Source organism: Aquarana catesbeiana, linkage group LG13 (assembly GCF_042186555.1).
Source record: "Aquarana catesbeiana isolate 2022-GZ linkage group LG13, ASM4218655v1, whole genome shotgun sequence".
Classification (NCBI taxonomy): domain Eukaryota; kingdom Metazoa; phylum Chordata; class Amphibia; order Anura; family Ranidae; genus Aquarana; species Aquarana catesbeiana.
This window is the reverse complement of record NC_133336.1, coordinates 71,965,550-71,987,469: the sequence shown is the minus strand read 5'-3', so window position 1 is coordinate 71,987,469 and position 21,920 is coordinate 71,965,550. Positions and strand designations below refer to the sequence as shown.

Below are 21,920 nucleotides of genomic sequence, written 5' to 3'. Positions count from 1 at the left end.
GTCAGCAGCTACAAATACTGCAGCCGCTGACTTTTAAAATAAGAACACTTACCTGTCCAGGGCACCCACAATGTCCTCACCCAAAGCCGACCCGTCCCTCGGCTCCGGGTGGAGGCGCCGGCATCTTCAGTAAGGGAATCAGGAAGTGAAGCCTTGGCCACTTCACAGCATGGTTCCCTACCGCACATGCGCAAGTCACACTGCGTGCTCCGAGTGGTCCCTGCTGTCTTCTGGGATCTGTGTGTCTCCCAGAAGACAGCCGCGGATACTTCGGCGATCTTTTGCTGGAAGTGGGAGAAAATACCTGGATTAGACAGATATCTGCTCCCCCTCCCCCCGGAAAGGTGGCAAATGTGAAACGGGGAGGGGTGGGGTGGGGGGGTGACACGGAACGGATCAGCGGAATTTACTTTTATGGGTGGAACTCCGCTTTAAAGTGGTTCTAAAACCTAAACATTTTTTACCTTAAATCATTCCTTGCATTAAGGTACAAAATGTTTAGGCATCAAATATGGCTCCTCGCCCCTCCTTATACTTACCTGAGCCCTCATTAAATCCAGCACAGTGCATGTTTGCAGCTTTTCTCTCTCCTCACTTCTGGGTATCACTAGCTTTGCTGGGGCACAGGGAGCCATCAGCTTCCAGTGCTGTCAATCAATGCCAGTGACGAGGGAGCGGAGGGCGAGTCCAAATCTCACTGTCTGTGTTAACGGACGCAGCAGTGGGGTTCGGGTGCGAGCATGCACAATTGCGGCTTCCCATGGGGGCACTGGATGGGGAGTAGGGGCCAGGAGCGCCAGTGGGTGACCCGAGAAGGGGTGGTTCGGGGCCGCTCTGTGCTATTCCTTTGCACAGAGCAGGTATGTATAGAGATTTTTTCTTTGAAAATAACAATTTCCTTTACAATCGTTTTAAAGAGTCCGGGTCACATGAGACCTTTCAATAGCAGCAACTTAATACCAGTGATTCTACCCAGAGAATCAATGCTGCAAGTCTAATGAGATCAGAATGTGAACTGCCATGTAGAAATTGTGCAGAATCCCCCAGAAAAAATGTGTCGGGGTCCTCTCCCTTTACAGAATTATGATAATTAACAGACAGATTACACAGAGCGAGATGTAATATTTTCCTGGTTCAGAGGTAAACTGCACGTGGATGCACACAGATATGTCATCTGCTTTTCTGTTAACAGGGGCCCCTTTAAAAAAAAAGCAGGAGGATACCATTGCTGACTACTTTTTCTCCAGATGTCTTTAACCAATTAATATGCAGAATATGGAATACTGACTTTCCTGATCCGCATACTTGTACCAGGTCAGAGACGCCAACTATCTAAGCCAGCATAGTAGCCAAGCAACTAGTATTTTTCAAAAAGAGATAAGCTATGGCAATCTTGCTGCCTCTCTCAGGAAAGTTTTACTTTTAAAGAGTAACTCCACTTTTGTTCAGAAAAAAGCCCCTCTGGATGATCAATGTGTAGTACATTGCAGGGATTTTAACAATTTTTGCAAGCAGATTCCTACCTTTTTGTTGCTGTGAAGAATGGTTGCATACTCATTCTGAATAGGAGGGTCTGGCTCAATATTAACCAATTGATGCAATTTATGTGTTCTAATGGGAAAAGCTGCAGTGTCTGCATTCCTTTCAAAGTGATTAACCCTTGGAGTATCTCTCCAAAACTTACATTTCCATTGCAGGTGATACCTAAAATCTGATTTGCATTTTAGTGCAGACTTTATAGAAAAATCAGTAAGCCAATCAGGAAATTACATTTCTAGAGTAGTTAAATTTTACAGAAAATGACAATGGCTGTAGACTTAAAATGAAAGGTAATTTGTTATAACCTTAAATTACAACATGAATTTTGTGGCAATTGTACAATATATATATATATATATATATATATATATATATATATATATATATATATATATATATATATATATATTTATTTTTTTTTTTGCTATTTTTTTTCCAACGGAAGTGGAGCTACCCTTTTAGGAGACCTTGCCTCCAACTAAAAAAATGCTGGGTAAAAGCAGAGAAAAATTTAAGTATTTGAAATGCTTACGTGCAGCTTTTTTTATCTTTCTATAAAACAATTTTTTAGTCATGTCTACTGTGCCTGTGAACTTGCTATCAAATTTGACTTCTTCAGGAAAGTCAATTCCCTCCTTGAATATCATAGTCCTTTTTTCTTTTGGGAGTGTCCTATTACTGTCTGTGCTGGCCCAGCTCCTCTGCCCCTCACCTCCCTATATATATTTTTATGTAGCTGCCAGGAAAGCTGCAAAGGGGAATCTTGCTGGGGCACCCAGGGCAGTCCCAGGGCTTTTATACAGGCAGTCCCCAAGTTACGAACGGGCTAGGGACTGTAGGTTTGTTCTTAAGTCAAATATGTTCGTAAGTCAGAACAGCATGGGCAGAACGACAGATATGCCGTTTTCCGATGTTCCATCGAATGTGCCCGCCGTCAAAAAGGGTTAGTCGAATGTGCCTGCCGTCCCGTTCGTAAGTAGGAGTCGTTCGCAAGTCGGATGTTCGTAACTCGGGGGACTTCCTCTATGTCTATGCAAGGGCGGATTTTACAAATAAATAACATGTATAAAATACTTTACATGCACCTAATCTTATGTAAATAGGGGGTTGTTGAAATGAATGGCAACTTTTTTTTTTTTTTGCAGAAAGGATTATCCCTTTAGATTGTAAGCTCCATGAAGAGGACAACCTATTCCTTCTGTATTGAACTGTATTGTAATGCACCCGCTCTATATTGTAAAGCGCTGTGCAAACTGTTGACACTATATAAATCCTGTATAATAATAATTTATTTTCTGAAATTGTTTTATGAGGCCAGTAGAAATATAAAGACTATTTAGTGAAGTTTATTGATGGGCCTCCCTGGTCTGGTAAATACAGCTCAGCAACAGCTGCAGTACTGGCGACTGTCTATATGCAAACTAGTCAGTTGCACGTAGCTGTTAATTAGCTTGGACTTGGTGTCAGTTATGTGCTAATACACATGAAGATACAGCTGACATGATCTCATTCCCCACCTTTTCCAGTAACAGCATGCAACAGAGAAGCAGTTGTATCACAAGTACTGGCCATCATTTCAATTTGTATAAAGGCAAGTTAATGCCATCAAAAAGGCAAGTTAATGCCATCAAAAAGGCAACAAACAGCTTATAGCCTCTTATATCAGGACCGTGACACTGGCAGATGCTGCCCGAGATGGCCGCTGTTGTCCAACTCCATAGAGACTCCATAAAAGAACAGGATGAGTGAAGAGCGATTGAGAGCCGCTCTCTGCTTCCTATACCACCAATCACAATCAAACTTTCAAGGCAGGCTTGAATCTGATAAGCGGACGCAATATAATTTTTTGTATAGGTATTTCTTACGTCAGTCTTTCTGTGTATGAGAGGCAACAAGCAGTGTGTTCCAGGATATCGAGAAACGGTAGTAGGGTGGAATGGTGCAATACAGTAACGTCTGGATGAAAACCGATTCAGCAAATAGACTGCTTTTCAAGGTTTAACCATCAGCACTCGTTCCCACCAGTGCGATTAGTCATGCGACTTGACAGTTCAAAATCACATGACAAGTCGCACCCTGTCTTTGACAATGGAACCGTTCAAATTGTTGCAAATGAAGTCTGAGCGACTTTGCAAAAGGTTCCTGCACCACTTTTCTACTATTTATTTATTTATTTCAGGTACTTATATACTATTTCATTGTGACCTGCATTGACTTCTGTTATATTAAATCGCAAGCCACGATGAATTTGCAGATCCAAATCGCACTGAAATTGCGATGAAGTAGCGCAATTTCAAAGTCGCGCTGTGTGAACCAGGGCTCAATATAGACTGGAGTGTGCCTCTAATTCCGACCAAGAAGGCCTGCAACATCCTAGCCACTGAGCATAAGAATCACACTCATCTGATCTGTGAGCATGGTTGTTGATTCAACTTTTGTAATTCCAAGTTATTGAAAAGGCCTGACTACACTGCAGTCAATCCGAACAGTCAAACTGGATGCATTTGTATAACCAAAACAAACGCCATCCTAGGTACTCAAAAGACCCTGACCAGCTTAAAGTGGTTGTAAACCCTCCAATACTTGTGCTTTTTCAAATCTTGATAGCAAAGGCAGCTGATCGCTGCCTGCGAAAGTGTACTCACTGTTGTAATTTCCATAGCAATCGCCCTGCAAGCGTGGGTGATTGCGCAGTAGGTTTATTCTTTAACGGCACACTTTGTGTGCCGTTTCTGTCCCCCTCTGCATGCCGGTCATTATCATTCATTAACTTCCTCTCTGAACGGCACAGAGGGAAGTCTCGCGATACCCCCTTGCAAGTTATGTAGCTTCAGCTATGGTTTAGCTCGGTTGCCGTAGTAACGGCAATCGAGATAGAGGCTTGGTTGACGCGATACGGCGCATGCGCAAGATTTGTATAGGGAAACCTAGTAAGGGTGGAAATGACGTCAATACTAGTTTCAAGAAACAGCAGTAGACATGGCGTGGCCGATACCCAGAAGTGAAGAGATACAAAAAATGATAAAAAGGTATTTTCCCGACTCGTTTTTTGCCAATCTTGCTATATTTAAAGTTGCAATAATATATAGTATATAAAACTGGAAAAAAATAGATAAATTGTCTGGGGTTTACTTCCTCTAAGAAAATCGAATATTAAAAGCATAAATATTTTGAAAAAGTACAACGATAAAAATAGTTGTTTTTGAGTTCTGAGAGTTGGATAAAACAAGTCTTTTTTCTTGGCAGACCATAAAATGCAGAGGGAGTTTGTTCCACAAGTAGAAACAGACCCAAATGTAAAGCATATGTTGTAGAAAACAATGTGTATAGAACAAAGCATTCATGTCCTCACCTGTGAGGTGTTCCTGGGCACAGATGGTGTTTGGTATGGATTGTCGGCATGTGGATAATGAACAGGCAAGAGCTGTGCGTCCAGATCCCTGATGCTCATTGGACCAGAGCTAATATTATCTGCATCATCACCTCCTGTAAAGTAAGACAATTCATTAATGATACCATTATATCCTGATATAAACTTTGGGAAGCTAGCATGAGGCAATAAAACTTTAAAGAATAGATGTAACATGTTCCATCTGGTGCCCCGCTTACCCCCCTCACCTCTTCCCCTGTGACAATGGGCAGGGGTTCCTTTCCCTGCAGCTACTGTCACGTTTTAAATTCCGTCTGCACAGCCACCTTATTCATTCACAGGAATCTGAGAATGAAGAAACTACAGGTTCCATCTTCCACTGCGGCAGACACTTGTAGTTCTCAATAAACTGCAAGGGCGCTCATGAGCACCCCTGTAGTTCATTCACAAGCCCTGCAGCTTTCTAACTGAAAGCCCTTACAGAAGTATGGGCAGAAAGTGGTAGGAATTATTTGCGGGAGCATGAAATTGCCCCTGTTATCCACTGATCATGGGTGCAATGCTTTGCAGGCTCATTGGGGAAAAAAAATAATAAATGCACTTTTTTTTAATGCAAAAATATGTGCATGTATTATTTTTTTCCTAAAAGATAAACTTAGCCTTTAAAGTCCAACTGACCTTCCAGCTAAAATTAGCTATGTGCAATGGTACAACAAAACGAAAGGTGTTGAAAGTCTAAAGCCCCGTACACACGATCAGACTTTCCGACAACAAAACCGTGGAATTTTGTCCGAAGGATGTTGGCTCAAACTTGTCTTGCATACACACGGTCACACAAATGTTGGCCAACAATTACGAACGTGGTGACGTATTAGACGTACTACGTGGTTTTTCAGCTCTTTAGCGCCACCCTTTGGACTCCTTCTGCTAATTTTGTGTTAGTAGAAGTTTGGTGAGCATTGATTCACGCTTTTCTTTTCGCATTTTTCATTTAGCGCTTTTCAGTTTGCGCTTTTTATTTCGTGCTTTTCGGTTCGTTTCTGAACGTCCGTTCGTCAACCAGACATCTTGCGGAATTGGAGGAGATAACGTGTTATTTATTATTGGCCTTCAAGTTATTGCTTTGACATTATTTTTTTGGTTGAATAATGATTTGATTTGGTATATTTTCTATATTTTTGGCTGCATAGAATGCACTTTTTGGTTAAGTTCTATTGGCAGATAGCATGTCTAATTTTTTTTTTTTAATGCACAATAAAAAAAACTGTGTAGAATAATACTTGGCTATGTGTTTTACTTCAAATGACAGTTTGGGAGTAGGCAGTTACATTTTAAAAAATACAATGTAAAATTGACAAGGGACACCAACATAGTTGTATTTTTGATCTTAAAAACTACAGGATAATGATGTCGTGGTAACTTGCACAATTAAAAAAAACAAAAAAGCATAATAATATTATTCTTGATATCACTAGAAAAAAAAGCCTTTGAAAATGTGTTTGCAATAACTCCATCAGTATCATCAGCAAAGCAGCTTCATTATTATCCCGTTAAATAGAAGAGAATTGTGCGCTGCATTTGGAGATTTCATAACTTGCCACGTCACATTGGATTGTTAGTACAGTGGTGTGTACTAGGCTTTAATCTACCAACAGCTATTTTGTGTATGGGCCTGCCTTATCATATGTAAATTAGGTGGATTGTTTAGGTAGGCCCTCCTATTACATAGTTTTGGTAAATCTAAAGCAGACTGCAGAATCTGTTTGGAGCATGTATGGCTTTTTTCAGCGATTAAGACTCGGTTCACAATGGTCCGCTGCGGGAAACCCAGCGATCCCTGTGCGGGTTTCCCTTTGAACTGCTACCGTGTCAATATAAAGTTAATGGCACCCCCAAATCAGGTCACGGACAAAAAAAAGGCGCCTGCACCATTTTGGTGTGAATGCGATGCGATTTCAGCCACACAGTTCGTATGGCTGAACTTGCATAGCACAGACATGGCATTTGATGTGCACAGCCATGAGGTTCGAATCACATGCGGTGTCTGTGATTGCACCAGTGTGAACCCAGCCTAACTCAAAGTAAAAATTTCACAAGTAATTTGCTTTTGTAGGCAGTTTCCTTTTATGTGCCCCTTTTCTTTACACTCTTACAGATTTGCCCACATAAACCTTTTTAGCTGTAAAATTTTCATCAATGTTTTTTCTCTGTGGGGTGTAGACCACACTTAAGCCTAGTACACTGCAGGTTGCATGAAAAAAAAAAAAAACCTGACAGCTCAGAAGGAGCCGCTGTACTAAGTATCTGACGTTAGTACAGCGATCTTCCCTGCTGTGCTATTGTGTTCTGACGGGTTTTCCCCCCTGCCAGAACACTCCAGTCAGCACTCTTAACCATTGGTGACAGAAGCCGGAGGGATCTTCGGCTGAAATACAACACGTAAGCCAAGTGTCGGCTGGTTTCTACTGAACCGGCCGATGCCACCTGACACTGGGCCCGTGTGTACTAGGCTTTAAGCTTAGTTCACATTGGTGGCAAATGTGTAGTCTGGCAGTGTTTTCAATGCTTGCCCAATGACCCACAGCTACTGGGTATTAAAAGGATGTACCGAGTTATATTTCCACGTTAGATTAAGGCTCCGTTCACATCTCCATGTTCCGAATCGCCACGTTTCTGCCCGTGATTCGCAACAGCGGCAAATTGCGGGATGCCCGTGTGTTGCCTGTAGATTTTAATAGCACCCCAAACGTGGCACGATTTTCCTGTGATTTCACGCCTGTCGCCCAAATGAAGTGCATGAGCTTCTTTTTGGCGACGGGCGTCCCGTGATTCTATTTGCGCTATTTTACCACGATTGTCAGCCCCATACGCCTAGATGTGAAAGAAGCCTTAGTTGCACCGTGCAACTTGAATACTGTAAAAACACAATTTGCCATTTCAAGGACTGCCTCCAGTGGGACCCTCCTCAGTGGAGAAGCAAATAAGAACATAACAGACGATGTAATCCTTCCCTGATTTATCCAACAAAAAAATCCAAAACAATAACAGTTATTAGGAGTTCTGTGCTTTAATTCAAGTAGATGTGTATAACCTGGTACATTAGTGCATTGTCCAGGGGATGAAGGACGATTCAGAGGCCGTCCAGCAGTCTGGCCAACATTAGAAGGCCTATCCATAAACACAGAGTGTCCCACCAGGACTTGCTCGGCAGTCATGGTCAGTTTTGGCCTTTGACCTTCGCTGATCTCCCCCAAGCTGTTGTCCTCTCCTGAGCTCTAGGGAAAAAAAAAAAGACAAATGAAGAGCAATATAAAAACAATCTCTTCCACAGAATAATAAAAACGATTCTGTGAAAGCCTGGCAGAATTCATGCCATGTGGGGTTACAGGCATGAATAACAAGCTGCTGTTAAAATAGCTTCTAAAAATAGAGGTGAAAATTGCTAATACACGACGGCCACACACATATATTTCCAAGAAGCTATCAGTTTACATAACAGAGTTTTATTGCTGGATGCCAGAATGGAGGCGCGGAACATACCTCAAGATGGTAGAAAGCCTCATGTGGCGCAACAAGATCTTGATTAAATTTGGCTAAAAGCGAGAGGATGGGGTCACGATGTGCTCCTCTGTGAGGTCCCTGTATTACCTGTCCTTCACTGGGGGGGTCAAATTCCTGCAGGAGAACAAGGCCGCTTGTTATTGGCAGTATGACTTCCTCACTTAAATACTGCTGCAGTCAGACAAAACTTCAATTGGAATGTTAATGTAAAAACAGTCACATGTGTTCATATAAAGGATTTCTGTTTAATAAAATCCTTACAGCTACACAACGATTTACATGACAAAACCCATAATACGAATGGAAACCACACTCAAATGGTGTAAATTAAAGCGGAACTTTCCCATAACAACTTGATAAAAATTATTTTCTTTAGCAAGGAACATACATTCCACATTAATAAATATGCTACCAAAATTAGCATTTGCTGTAAATTGCCTCCAGCATTGTTACGGTTTCTTCTTACTGGGGGCTGCCATTTTGCTGAAGCCCCAGAGCCCCTAAACAGCAGTAAATCTTAAGGCTGTCAAATCAGCCTCTACGAATTCAGCAAAGGGCCTAAAACTAGAAAGCAGCTGAGCATGTGTAGAGCGGGGTGAGGCAATGTTATACTAGCATTTTTAACAGTATAGGCACCTATTTTTAAATGTTTACATAGCTACGCTAAATAAAAACAAGCGAGTGCTCAGAGATGAACAGCAGCTTGCACAAAAAGGTGACAGATAAACCTTCTAAAAAAATACACTAAAAAAGAGTGCAGTGTAGAAATGTTAAAGTGGATGTAAACCCACTCTCATCCTTTCCAAACTACTGCCATAGTGGTTATCTATAAGGATATACATGCCTCCTGCATGTATCCGGAACTGTCAGTCAAATGTCTCCCCTCTGTCTGTTACGAGACCCGAAAAACTTCATATTCTGTGGGTGGGTCTGTTGTCTGGAGCTCGGTGGGTGGAGTCGTGATGTCAGTAGACTCCCCGCCCACCTCTACACTCCCCTTGTCAACATGCATTTTCTCCTGTGTATTTCTTACACTGAACTTCTGCTATGATCACCAACATCTAGTCAAAACCCAGAAAAGTCACCACATGACTTCAGCATGCCCAATCATGCTAAGGTGTGGAGCAGCCAATCCTGGGAGAGCTGGAGAAGAAAGGAGGAGGGGATCTAAAGTACACAGAATGTCTCTCAGGCTAGTGCATGAGATATGTAAACCACCTGTCACTCACAGCAAGGGGGGGGGGGTAGAACTGACTCCTATTTCTCATTGTGTCAGTCTTTATCTTATTGAAAAAAGATAAGAGGACTGCTCAGAGCTGGATTAACTCTTCGTGGCAAGACTGGGCACAGATGACATGAAATCCTATACTGTACAAGGTGCAAGCCTTAACTGGAAAATGCATTTCCTGGGGAAAATGCGTGGGAATGCTGAATAGCTGAATTGCTAAAACGGCCCCCATCATATTGCCACCATCAAAACTGCCCCATAAAAATTGTCCCCATCAAAACTGCCCCATCATATTGCCACCATCAAAACTGCCCCATCAGAATTGCCCCATCAAAACTGCCCCATTATATTGCCACCATCAAAATTGCCCCATCATATTGACACCATCAAAACTGCCCCATCAGAATTGTCCCATCAAAATTGCCCCATCATATTGCCACCATCAAAATTGCCCCATCAAAACTGCCCCATCATATTGCCACCATCAAAACTGCCCCATCATATTCCTCTATTATAAATCAGTACATGGTGTGTCTGTCCCCTCCCCCGGACTCTGTAATCAGAGCTGAGATGCTCCAGCCACCTCCCCCCCTGTGTATAACAGAAGCTTTGGTAACCATGGCAACAAAAGCAACACAGTGCACTCTGATTAATGGCTAAACATTCCTGAAATGACCTCTAAACAAAAAGCTTTTTCGCAAAAACTGTAAAAGATATCAAACTGAAAAGATATAGCCAGATAGCTGAATATTTTGTGAACATTTCAAAGTTTGTTTGGCTTCTGTAGGTGAAAGTATGAAGGAGCTGAAACTTTTGGGAGCGGAAGAAAATTTTAAGGATCTGAAGCATACTGCCATTGACTTCAATGTTAAAAAAAAGTGATAAAAAGGTTAATATTTTAAAAAGTATAAATAGTAGAAAAAAAGTTGAAAAAGTCCCATCATCAGCTGAAAGAGACGAACATTTTAATAGTTGAATGGTTTTAATAGCTAAAAGTATGCAGAAGTTACGCAGAGCCAAAAAACGTACGGAATAAAATTAAATAATAAATAATAATAAAAACTAGAAAATGTATTTCCTGGGGAAAATGCGTGGGAATGCTGAATAGCTAAATTGCTAAAATGGCCGCCATCAAAACTGCCACATCAGAATTGCCCCATCAAAATTGTCCCCATTAAAACTGCCCCATTATATTGCTACCTTTAAAACTGCTCCATAAAATTGTCCCCATCAAAACTGCCCCATCATATTGCCACCATCAAAACTGCCCCATCAGAATTGCCCTATCAAAACTGCCCCATCATATTGCCACCATCAAAACTGCCCCATCATAATTGCCCCATCAGAATTGCCCTATCAAAAATGCCCCATCATATTCCTCTATTATAAATCAGTACATGGTGTGTCTGTCCCCTCCCCAGGGCTCTGTAATCAGAGCTGAGATGCTCCAGCCACCTCCCCCCGTGTATAACAGAAGCTTTGGTAACCATGGCAACAAAACAAACACAGTACACTCTGATTAATGGCTAAAATTTCCTGAAATGACCTCTAAACAAAAAGCTTTTTCGCAAAAACTGTAAAAGATATCAAACTGAAAAGATATAGCCAGATAGCTGAATATTTTGTGAACATTTTAAAGTTTGTTTGGCGTCTGTAGGTGAAAGTATGAAGGAGCTGAAACTTTTGGGAGCGGAAGAAAATTTTAAGGATCTGAAGCATACTGCCATTGACTTCAATGTTAAAAAAAAGTGTTAAAAAGCTTAATATTTTAAAAATGATAAATGGTAGAAAAAAAGTTGAAAAAGAGCACTCATTAGCTAAAAGAGACGAACATTTTAATAGTTGAATGGTTTTAATATCTGAAAGTATGCAGAAGTTACGCAGAGCCAAAAAACGTACGGAATAAAATTAAAAATAAACTAGAAAATGCATTTCCTGGGGAAAATGCGTGGGAATGCTGAATTGCTAAAACGGCCCCCAGCAAAACTGCCCCATCATATTGCCACCATCAAAACTGCCCCATCAGAATTGCCCCATCAAAACTGCCCCATCATATTGCCACCATCAAAACTGCCCCATCAGAATTGCCCCATCAAAACTGCCCCATCAGAATTGCCCCATCAAAACAGCCCCATCATATTGCCACCATCAAAACTGCCCCATCAGAATTGCCCTATCAAAAATGCCCCATCATATTCTTCTATTATAAATCAGTACATGGTGTGTCTGTCCCCTCCCCCGGGCTCTGTAATCAGAGCTGAGATGCTCCAGCCACCTCCCCCCCTGTGTATAACAGAAGCTTTGGTAACCATGGCAACAAAACAAACACAGTACACTCTGATTAATGGCTAAAATTTCCTGAAATGACCTCTAAACAAAAAGCTTTTTCTCAAAAACTGTAAAAGATATCAAACTGAAAAGCTATAGCCAGATAGCTGAATATTTTGTGAACATTTTAAAGTTTGTTTGGCGTCTGTAGGTGAAAGTATGAAGGAGCTGAAACTTTTGGGAGCGGAAGAAGATTTTAAGGATCTGAAGCATGCTCCCATTGACTTCAATGTTAAAAAAAAGTGTTAAAAAGCTTAATATTTTAAAAAGTATAAATGGTAGAAAAAAAGTTGAAAAAGAGCACACATCAGCTAAAAGAGACGAACATTTTAATAGTTGAATGTTTTTAATAGCTGAAAGTATGCAAAAGTTACGCAGAGCCAAAAAACGTACGGAATAATAAAAATAAATAAAATCGAATAACAATAGTGGGACTGCTAAAGCAGTCCCACTAATTAAAAAAAAAAAATGTCAGGTTTACTTTCACTTTAAAGCTCATTCAAAAAATAATTAGGTGTATCACTATAAGTGATAAATAACTACATATATTCCCACAATGTGCAAAAAGAATCCTAAAGTGCAAAGTGCTCTTCCATCACTATTTGGCGATCAAAAGTCCCATGAAAGAGTTCTATAAAGAGTGAAAACTTCCGTGATGAGTCTCAATATAATTATTCATCCACTGTGCACAAAATATAAAGTGATGGTATTCCTTCACCGGAAGCTTATATACACTATATTATCAAAAGTATTGGGCTGCCTTGCCTTTACACGCACATGAACTTTAATCACATCCCAGTCTCAGTCCGTAGGGTTCAATATTGAATTGGCCTACCCTTTGCAGCTATAACATCTTCAACTCTTCTGGGAAGGCTGTCCACAAGGTTTAGGAGTGTGTCTATGGAAATGTTTGACCATTCTTCCAGAAGCGCATTTGTGAGGTCAGGCACTGATGTTGGATGAGAAGGCCTGGCTCGCAGTCTCCGCTGTAATTCATCCCAAAGATGTTCTATCGGGTTGAGGTCAGATCTCTGTGCAGGCCAGTCAAGTTCTTCCACCCCAACCTCGCTCATCCATGTCTTTATGGACCTTGCTTGTGCACTGGTGTGCAGTCATGTTGGAACAGGAAGGGGCCGTCCCCAAATTGTTCCCACAAAGTAGGGAGCATGAAATTGTCCAAAATGTCTTAGTATGCTGACGCCTTAAAAGTTCCCTTCACTGGAACCAAGGGGCCAAGCCCAACCCCTGAAAAACAGCCCCACACCATAATCCCCCCTCCACCAAACTTTACACTTGGTACAATGCTGTCAAGCAAGTACCGTTCTCCTGGCAATCATCAAACCCAGACATGACCATCGGATTGCCAGACAGAGAAGCACGATTCGTCATTTCAGAGAACATGTCTCCACTGCTTTAGAGTCCAGTGGCGGCATGCTTTACACCAGTGGTTCTCAACCCTGCCCTCAAGTACCCCCAACAGGCCATTGTGGCAGGTTTTCCTTTATTTATTATATCTATTATATCTATATCTATATCTAGCTATTTTATCTAAGAGAAATTCCCAAAACATGGCCTGTTGGGGGTACTTGAGAACAGGGTTGAGAACCACTGCTTTACACCACTGCATTATTATTATTATATGTGATTTATATAGCGCCAACAGTTTACGCAGCGCTTTACAATGTATAGGGGAGACAACACAATTACAGTACAGTTCAATACAAAAGGTACAGGAGGGCCCTGCTCGTAAAGCTTACATTCTAAAGGGAGGGGGTGGTGGTACAAAAGGTAATAGCTGCAGAGAATGATTGATGGGGGACTGCATCCGAGGCTTTGCATTGCATTTGGTGATGTAAGGCTTGAATGCAGCTGCTCGGCCATAGAAACCCATCTCATGAAGCTCTCTACGCACTGTTGTGCTAATCTGAAGGCCACACAAAGTTTGGAGGTCTGTAGCTATTGACTTTGCAGACAGTTGTCGACTTTTGCACACTATGCGCTTCAGCATACGCTGACCCCACTCTGTCTTTTTACGTGGCCTAACACTTCGTGGCGGAGTTGCTGTTTCCAGTTGCTTCCACTTTGTTAAATTACCACTAAACAGTTAACCATGGAATATTTAGCAGCAAGAAAACTTCATGGATGGACTTATTGCACAGGTAGCAACCTATCACGGTACCATGCTTGAATTCACTGAGCTCCTGAGAGCGACCCATTCTTTCACAAATTTTTGTAGAAGCAGTCTCCATGCCTAGGTACTTAATTTTTATACACCTGTGGCCATGGAATTGATTCGGAACACCTGAATCCAATGATTTGGACGGGTGACCCAATACCTTTGGCAATATAGTGTATATCAAGCTTCCGTTGAATGCATAGGACCCCTTTCACACTGAGGCACTTAAAAACTGCCTATAAGACGCTTTTGCCGAGCTTTTCAATCGCTTTTGAGGCGTTAGCGGTCCGTTTTTTTGAAGGTCATGTAACTGCTGCAAGAACCATTTTGAGGTGCTTTTGAAGCACTTTTCAGGCGCTTCCCATTCATTTCAAAGGAGAGGGGTGCTTTTGAGGCACTTTTTTTTAGCGCTCCAAATATGCTGTTTGCAGGAGTTTTTTCACCTCCCCGTCACTGCACCGCCCCAGTGTGAAAGCATTCATTGATCTTAATGGAAATAGGGTTTCTTGAGCTTTTCAGGCACTTTTCTTTTTAGGCACAAAAGCGCCTGAAAAGCTCCTCAGTGTGAAAGGGGTCTTAGGGTGGAGGAATACCAGCACTTTATATTTTGTTGCACAGTGGATGAATATTCATATTGAGACTCCATACTCATCAAGGAAGTTTTCACTCTTTATAGGACCCTTTCGTGGAACATTTAGATTGCCAAATAGTGGTGAAAGAGCACTTTGCACTTTATGATTTTGAACATTGTGGGAATAGCACTAATAGATACACCTTAATAGGGTTATTTTTTGAATGAGATTTAACATTTGTGCTGCAATCTTTTTAGCATTGTAGATAGCTATACCAGCAAAAAGGGGCAGACCTGAAGGATTTCATTTTCTGACTAAAGTTCCAGTTTGAAACAGAATTCTGGGTAAACCACTAAATAGGCAGTTCATCTACACTGATGTTTACGGTTTTAGGGCCAGTGTCAATAGGTCTGGGCTGTGTTGATGGATAAATGCAGCCTAGTAGTTTCAGACCCTTTTGAGATCACTCAAAAGTCCATTATAGGTGAACATGCAGTTGACCTCATTCAAGTTGCTCTTGCACTATATGAGTAAAGAAGCAGATCTAATAAAACAAAATAAGCAAGTTGATTCCTATGGGCCTTTTTATCAACTTCTGTTACAACACTTTAAACACATATCTCTTTATTTATATCCAGGTATAAAATAATAAAATATCTATTATAACGGTTGATACATTTAACATGACTGCCTATATCTCTGTATGGGAAGACTAGTTATATCTTCATCCTGTATATTTTTATTTGGTAGATCCCCAACACATGGGCTAAATCTGGCACGTTTCAATTGTTCTTCTTGGGTTGATGGGTAGAACATATATTATGTATTACAAACCATGCATAAAGAAAAAACAACTGATTAAATTAAAAGCCAAGGTGCAAGAGGGCCCCTCATTTGACACCAGCAGCCAGCCTTCAAAACTACCCAACGGGAGAGGCATGCATACACTGAGGCCCAGGAGCAAGGTCACCCCAGTACTCCCTGAATCTCCAGGGATGATTTTTTCAGGAGCAGTGATTTTAAGAATGCTTAAGGTGAAACAATAAAAATGAAATATTCCTTTAAATATATTGTCTGGGGGGTCCCCTTAGTCTGCCTGTAAAGTAGCGCATTTTTCCCATGTTTAGAACAGTACCGCAGCAAAATGACATTTCTAAAAGGAAAAAATTTCATTTGAAATTGCTCACGGCTGTAATGTATTGCCAGATCCCGGCAATATACATAAAAAATCATTGAAAAAACACTCCAGTATGAATATTAAGGGGAACTCCAATTTTTTTTTTTTTAAAATGGCGTGGGGGTCCCCCCCCCCAAATCCATACAAGACCCAAAGGGCCTGGTATGGACGGGGGAACCCATGCAGTTTTTTTTCTTAATCCTGTCATAAGGCTTCCCTTAACCACTACAATACACTATATTATATATTGTACATTGCACTATATACCCTGCACTGTATTATATATACACACACACTACACTGACTGCACTATATATTCTGAACTGCAGTATATATACACTATACCAACTGCACTATATACTCTTCTGAAAAATTGGGCCTTAGGTGGTGGTGGCAGAACACGGTAACCCCTCACAGTTACTCTTGTTGGGCGCAGGAAGGGGCCCTGCTGTTAAATATTATTTCAAAAATTGTAATTACATGCCCCTGTTAAACAGGGGCAGAAAAATTGGGCCTTGGGTGGTGGTGGTGCCCTAAACCAAAAATATTGTTGGAAGCTAGCATCATCGTTATTGAGGAGGAATAGGATAGACAGCATAGGCAGTCTTCAAGGGATCCAAGATCCATAGCAAATTCAATCAGTTACATCAGCATCAGGTGCTTGATAGCTGCTGATCCAGGACTGATTCATTTTTATAAATGTGAGCCTATCAACGGAGTCTGTGAACAGGCGCACTCTTTGATCCGTTACAAACCCTCCAGCAGCACTGAATGTGCATTCAGAAAGCAAGCTGGATGCAGGTTCAGGCCAGTAGCTCAATTGCATATTGAGCAAGTTCTGGCCAGTGATCTAACCTCAAGACCCAGAAACTCAGTGGATGCTCTGTTGAAAAGGTCTCAAAGTCTGCTCTTGCCCCTAGATATTCCTGCACAATATAATGCAGATGATGGTTGCTGGAACCTATCAGACCTTGAAGCTGAGGACTGAAAAATTGTTTAAAGGCATCGGTCAGCTGGCCACCTTCTCCACTGCTCTTCATCTGACCGAACAAAGCCTCAGAAACACATTGTGTTACCAGGAAATGGTAACCTCCCAAGGTCTGAAAATGCGTTACACACTTTTCTTCAAGGTCTCCTGAAGAGGTTTCATCCTCTGCTCCCTCTTCAAAGGCAGGATGAGTTCTGCAACCTTACCCTTGTAACGTGGATCAAGAAGGGTTGCCAGCCAGTAATGATCTTTCCCCTAATACCATGAATCCTAGGGTCCTTTCGCAGGCTTTGCAGAATCAGGGAGGCCATGCAGCGTCAGTTTGCAGTGTCATTTGATTCTGAGTCCTCTGGGTCACTAAGGATCACATTATCCGTAACTACCTCTTCCCAGCCACATATAACTCTTTGTGTTTTTGGGGACTGAAAACCATCCCTTGAAGACTGCTGCGTAATATCCTCGACATCCATGCTGACACAATACTCCTCTTCTTCCTGTGCGTTTGGCAGGCCCTGAGGAATGCTACCTTGAGAGGAAAGGAAATCCACCTCTTCCTCCCGCTGTTCTGCCTCAAGTGCCCTGTCCATGATTCCACGAAGCGTGTGCACCAGCAGGAGGGCTAGAGGGATAGTGTCACTGATGCATGCATTGTCGCTGCTCATCGTTCTTGTGGCCTCCTCAAATGGTGACAGGACAGTGCATGCATCCTTGATCAGTAGCTACTGGCATGGCAAAAAGAAGCCAAGCTCCCCTGACCCTGTCCTGGTGCCATACTCGCACAGGCACTCATTGATGGCCCTCTGCTGTGTGTGCAGCCGCTGCAGCATTGTCAAATTTGAGTTCCACCTGGTGGGCATGTCACAAATGAGGCGGTTGATGGGCAGGTTGTATAACCAGCGGAAATGACCACAGACTTTTCTGGCCTGCCTCAGGAGATCTTGTAAGCCTGGGTACCTGGTCAAGAAACGCTGCACAACCAAATTCAGGACGTGTGCCAAACGTGGTTCAAGTGTCCCTGTCGGAGGGCGGAGAGAAGGTTGGTGCCATTGTCGTATACAATCATTCCTGGTTGAAGCTGGCATGGCGTCAACCACCTCTGAGCCTGTCCCTGCAGAGCTGAAAGAATCTCTTCCCCAGTGTGGCTCCTCTGCCCTAGGCAAACCAACTCAAGCACCGCGTGACATCTTTTTGCCTGACTGCATCCATAGCCCCTTGAGTGTTTAGGGAGCACTGCTGGTTTAGAGGACAATTCTGCAGAAGAGGCCATAGAGAAGTAAGAAGAGGAGGGGGGGAGCATACAGATATTGTGGCAGAATCACCACTAGCTTTTTGGAAGCGTGGTGGCGGAACAAGCTCCAACACTGAACCCTGTCCTGCATCCCTCCCAGCTGCCAGCAAAGTTACCCAGTGCACCATGAAGTAAAGGTAACGTTCATGCCTGCTGGACCGTGTTTCAGTGGTATTATGAACCTTACCTGCTGACCGCCAAAACATTGCTTCCACATGGCAGTAGAGAGCCGGAATGGCCTTACATGAAAAGAAATGGCGTTTTGGAACCTGCCATTGTGGTACAGCACATTCCACAAATTCACGAAAGGGGGCTGAGTCTACCAGCTGAAAAGGCAGCAGTTGCAGTGCTAGCAATTTGGCCAAGCTAGCATTTAGATGCTGAGCATGTGGATGGCTGGGACCGAATTTCTTTTTAGGGTTCAGCATCTTGGTAGGGAGATTTGCCTGCTGACATCAACTGGTGGTGTACTGCTAGCAGATTGGCTGCAAGTACTTGTGATACCTACTGCTATACCTTCATTCCTCTCAGTGCAGGTTTTTGAGAGGACTGGAGGTATAGTAGGGTTTGAGATCCCAGATGAGGAGCAAGGAGAAGTCTGCCTTTTTCTATGATGTGGGTCTTTCAGGTGCTGCTGCCAACAGACTGCATGGCAGGTCGTCATATGTCTGGACAAGCATGTGGTGCTCAAGCGGCTGCTGTTCTGGCCACACTTGATCTGCTTCAGATATTGGTTGCAAACAGCAACGGTGCAATCTGCTGCACATGTGTCGAAAAAGGCCCACACCAAGGAACTTTTAAAAGTCAGCAGGAGTCAGCAGTGCCCTGCACCTGCGGAGCTCTGCGGTGTGATAAAATAGGGTGGCTTCCCTTAAGCTGACCCCTGGACATCCTGCCTCGTTGGAGTTGTGCCTCCTCACTTTCCTCCTCTCTTCTCTCAGGCACCCAAGTACGGTCAGTGACCTCATCATCCCCTCCCTCCTCGTCACTGGAGAAAACTTGGCAGTATGCTGCAGCTTGGGGAACATGACTGCCAGTTGCTTGTCCTTCTGTGGCACCTCCTCTCTCTAGGCTCATGTTACTCCCTTCCTCCACCTGGGAACCAACATCGGAGCCTTCAAATTGCTGCACATCCTCCAGCAGCATGTAACCGACACTGTGGTCGAATAATTCTGGAGACTCCTCTGTGCATGATGGTGGGGCTACGGAAGGAGTAACTGTGGACAAGGAGCTGGTGGAACAGGCCACTTTGGCAGCTGTGTTGGAAGGCAAACTATGAGCCTGGGTGACAGAGGATGAGGAGGGCTTAGTTATCCACTCCTCCAACTCTTCTGCATGTTGTGGCTCAATAACACGGCCAGCAGCAGAAAAAAAGGACAAGCGTGCCCCACGGCCACCTGCAGAGGATGCACCATGTCCATGACCACCACTGTTGACTGTAGACACAGAGACTGCTTGCCCTCTTTTAGTGGCCTGTGAGCGTCTGCCTCTTCTTGGTAGCCTTCCGGACAGGATGGGGATTTTTTCTCTTCACAGCACACTACACTGTATTATATACTGTGCACACCACCTGCACTGTATTAGAAACGGTACACCGGCTGCACTGTATTATATACTGTGTACACTGCCTGACGTGTATTAGAAACTGTACACCACCGAATGCACTGTATATATAGGCTACACTGAATGCAGAGTGTATATATATATATAAATTTATATACATATACACACACTCTGCATTTAGCATAGACTATACATTCAGTGTAGAGAACCACTGTAAAATGGTTTTAATAGGGGTTAACAAAGGAATGAAAATTATTTTAGGGGTTCCTTTGGGGGTAAAAAAAAAAAAACAGTTGAGACAAGCTGCTCCAATAAAAGACAAATGCAGAAAGAAATTACTTGGTTGAAATAGCCTTTGTGGGTTTGATCCCCTATTATTTTTTTTTCCTTTAAAAACAAGAGTTCATTGATCAGTTAGTGGTCCTCTTACCATATCATTGGCATCCCGTAGAGTGCTGGATAAGCTCTCTGTCAGGTTCGGATAAACAACACCACCTTCTGCTAAAGCTGTAAGAAATCAAAAGAACTGTAAATCCACAATCAAGATTAAAGTACTGTAAAACATTCTTTAATCAGCCATACAAAGATGGCTGTTTAACAATAATCATGCAAACCTGAACATTTATTTTATAACATTTATCTATCAGCCAGTACATTTGTTTAGAACAACTGGTTTAAAGATGATCAGTTGAAGGATAAGTCTTTGAAATTATATTGTTTTCTGAGCATTGTGTAACCTGAACTGGAAACATTTGGTCCGTGATGGACAAACTTTCAGTGAGTCCCCAGAGGTAAGAATCATCCACAGGTTTGGAAGGAAATATGAGAAGAAAAGCACAAAATGATGCTGTGCTCCTCAACTGTGAAGGAGGACAGCATGTGATGAGGAAATATGACTACCTTCAAGCACATACAGAACTACAATCTATAAACAGACAAATGTACCAAATTTACACATAATTTACAATATGGAAAATTGCATTTAAAATGCAAAAAAGGATTACAAAAGGATTGTGAAATAACAATAAATCCGGGCACCATGGTGGCACTATTTGGGGATTTTTATAAGCAAATCTGAACTTTCTAAGAAAATACAAAGACAGTCTTGCAACCTCCTACAACTCCTTATTGGTCTCCAAGTCTGTCAAACAAGTGGAAGACCCAATAGGAAGTTTCAGCAATGCAGAAGGGGTTGAGTTAACCTCAACTTGCCAGGAAAGTCAAAATACACATATCAAAAAACATTACAGGTCTCAGTATATATATTTATAAACCCTAACTGGACAACATTTAGTGCTAAAGCACTGTATATCAAAAACAATAATGTTTTTCCTTCCCTTTTTAGCATCTCAGCGCTGCTGATGTCTTGTTTTTTTTTAAGCTGCTCCCTGCCACGCATATGCTTCAGCACCAACTGCACATCAGTGCTCTAGACCAGTGGTCCTCAACCTTTTTGGCACTGGGGACCTGCATTGTGGATGAAAATTGTGCCAAGGCCCGAGGGGGAGGTCTGGGTGACGATGCGGTTGTTTGCGGCCAATTTGTCAGGAAATGGCTGGTGTTAGCACCTCAATCATCACAACACCATGGTTAATATGGTGTCAGGATGATTGAAGTGCATTATTTTTATTATTATATTGTAATATAACATTAAATAGTTCAACTCACCATAATGCAGAATCTGCCACCAGATTGCCACATCGCCTGCCACCAGATGCAGATTTCCACTTGCTACATTGCATGCCACCAGATGCAGATTGCCACATGCCACCAGATGTAGATTGCCACATGCCACCAGATGCAGATTTCCACATGCCACCAGAAGGAGATTGCCATATGCCACAGTCACATGCCACCAGATGTAGATTGCCACATGTCACCAGATGCAGATTGCCACATGCAACAAGATGCAGATTGCTACAGTCACATGCCACCAGATGCAGATTGCCACATGCCACCAGATGCAGATTGCCACATGCCACCAGAAGGAGATTGCCAGAGACACATGCCACCAGATGTAGATTGCCACATGTCACCAGATGTAGACTGCCACATGCCACCAGATGCAGATTGCCACATGCCACCAGATGCAGATTGCCACATGCCACCAGATGCAGATTCCCACAGTCA

General features: G+C 42.5%; 1 protein-coding gene across 3 annotated transcripts in view; it reads right to left on the bottom strand.

Annotated features, from left to right (window-relative positions):
• Positions 1 to 21,920, bottom strand: part of KIAA0586 (KIAA0586 ortholog) — a 243,281-nt gene that overhangs the window by 100,816 nt on the left and 120,545 nt on the right. For all 3 annotated transcript variants that reach the window (XM_073610065.1, XM_073610067.1, XM_073610066.1), the window contains exons 26-29: positions 20,221 to 20,297; positions 8,450 to 8,584; positions 8,001 to 8,184; positions 4,892 to 5,025 (exon numbers count right to left, since the gene is read on the bottom strand). In XM_073610065.1, the coding sequence (XP_073466166.1) occupies positions 4,892 to 5,025; positions 8,001 to 8,184; positions 8,450 to 8,584; positions 20,221 to 20,297 (530 nt within the window). The remainder of the gene's footprint in view (positions 1 to 4,891; positions 5,026 to 8,000; positions 8,185 to 8,449; positions 8,585 to 20,220; positions 20,298 to 21,920) is intronic.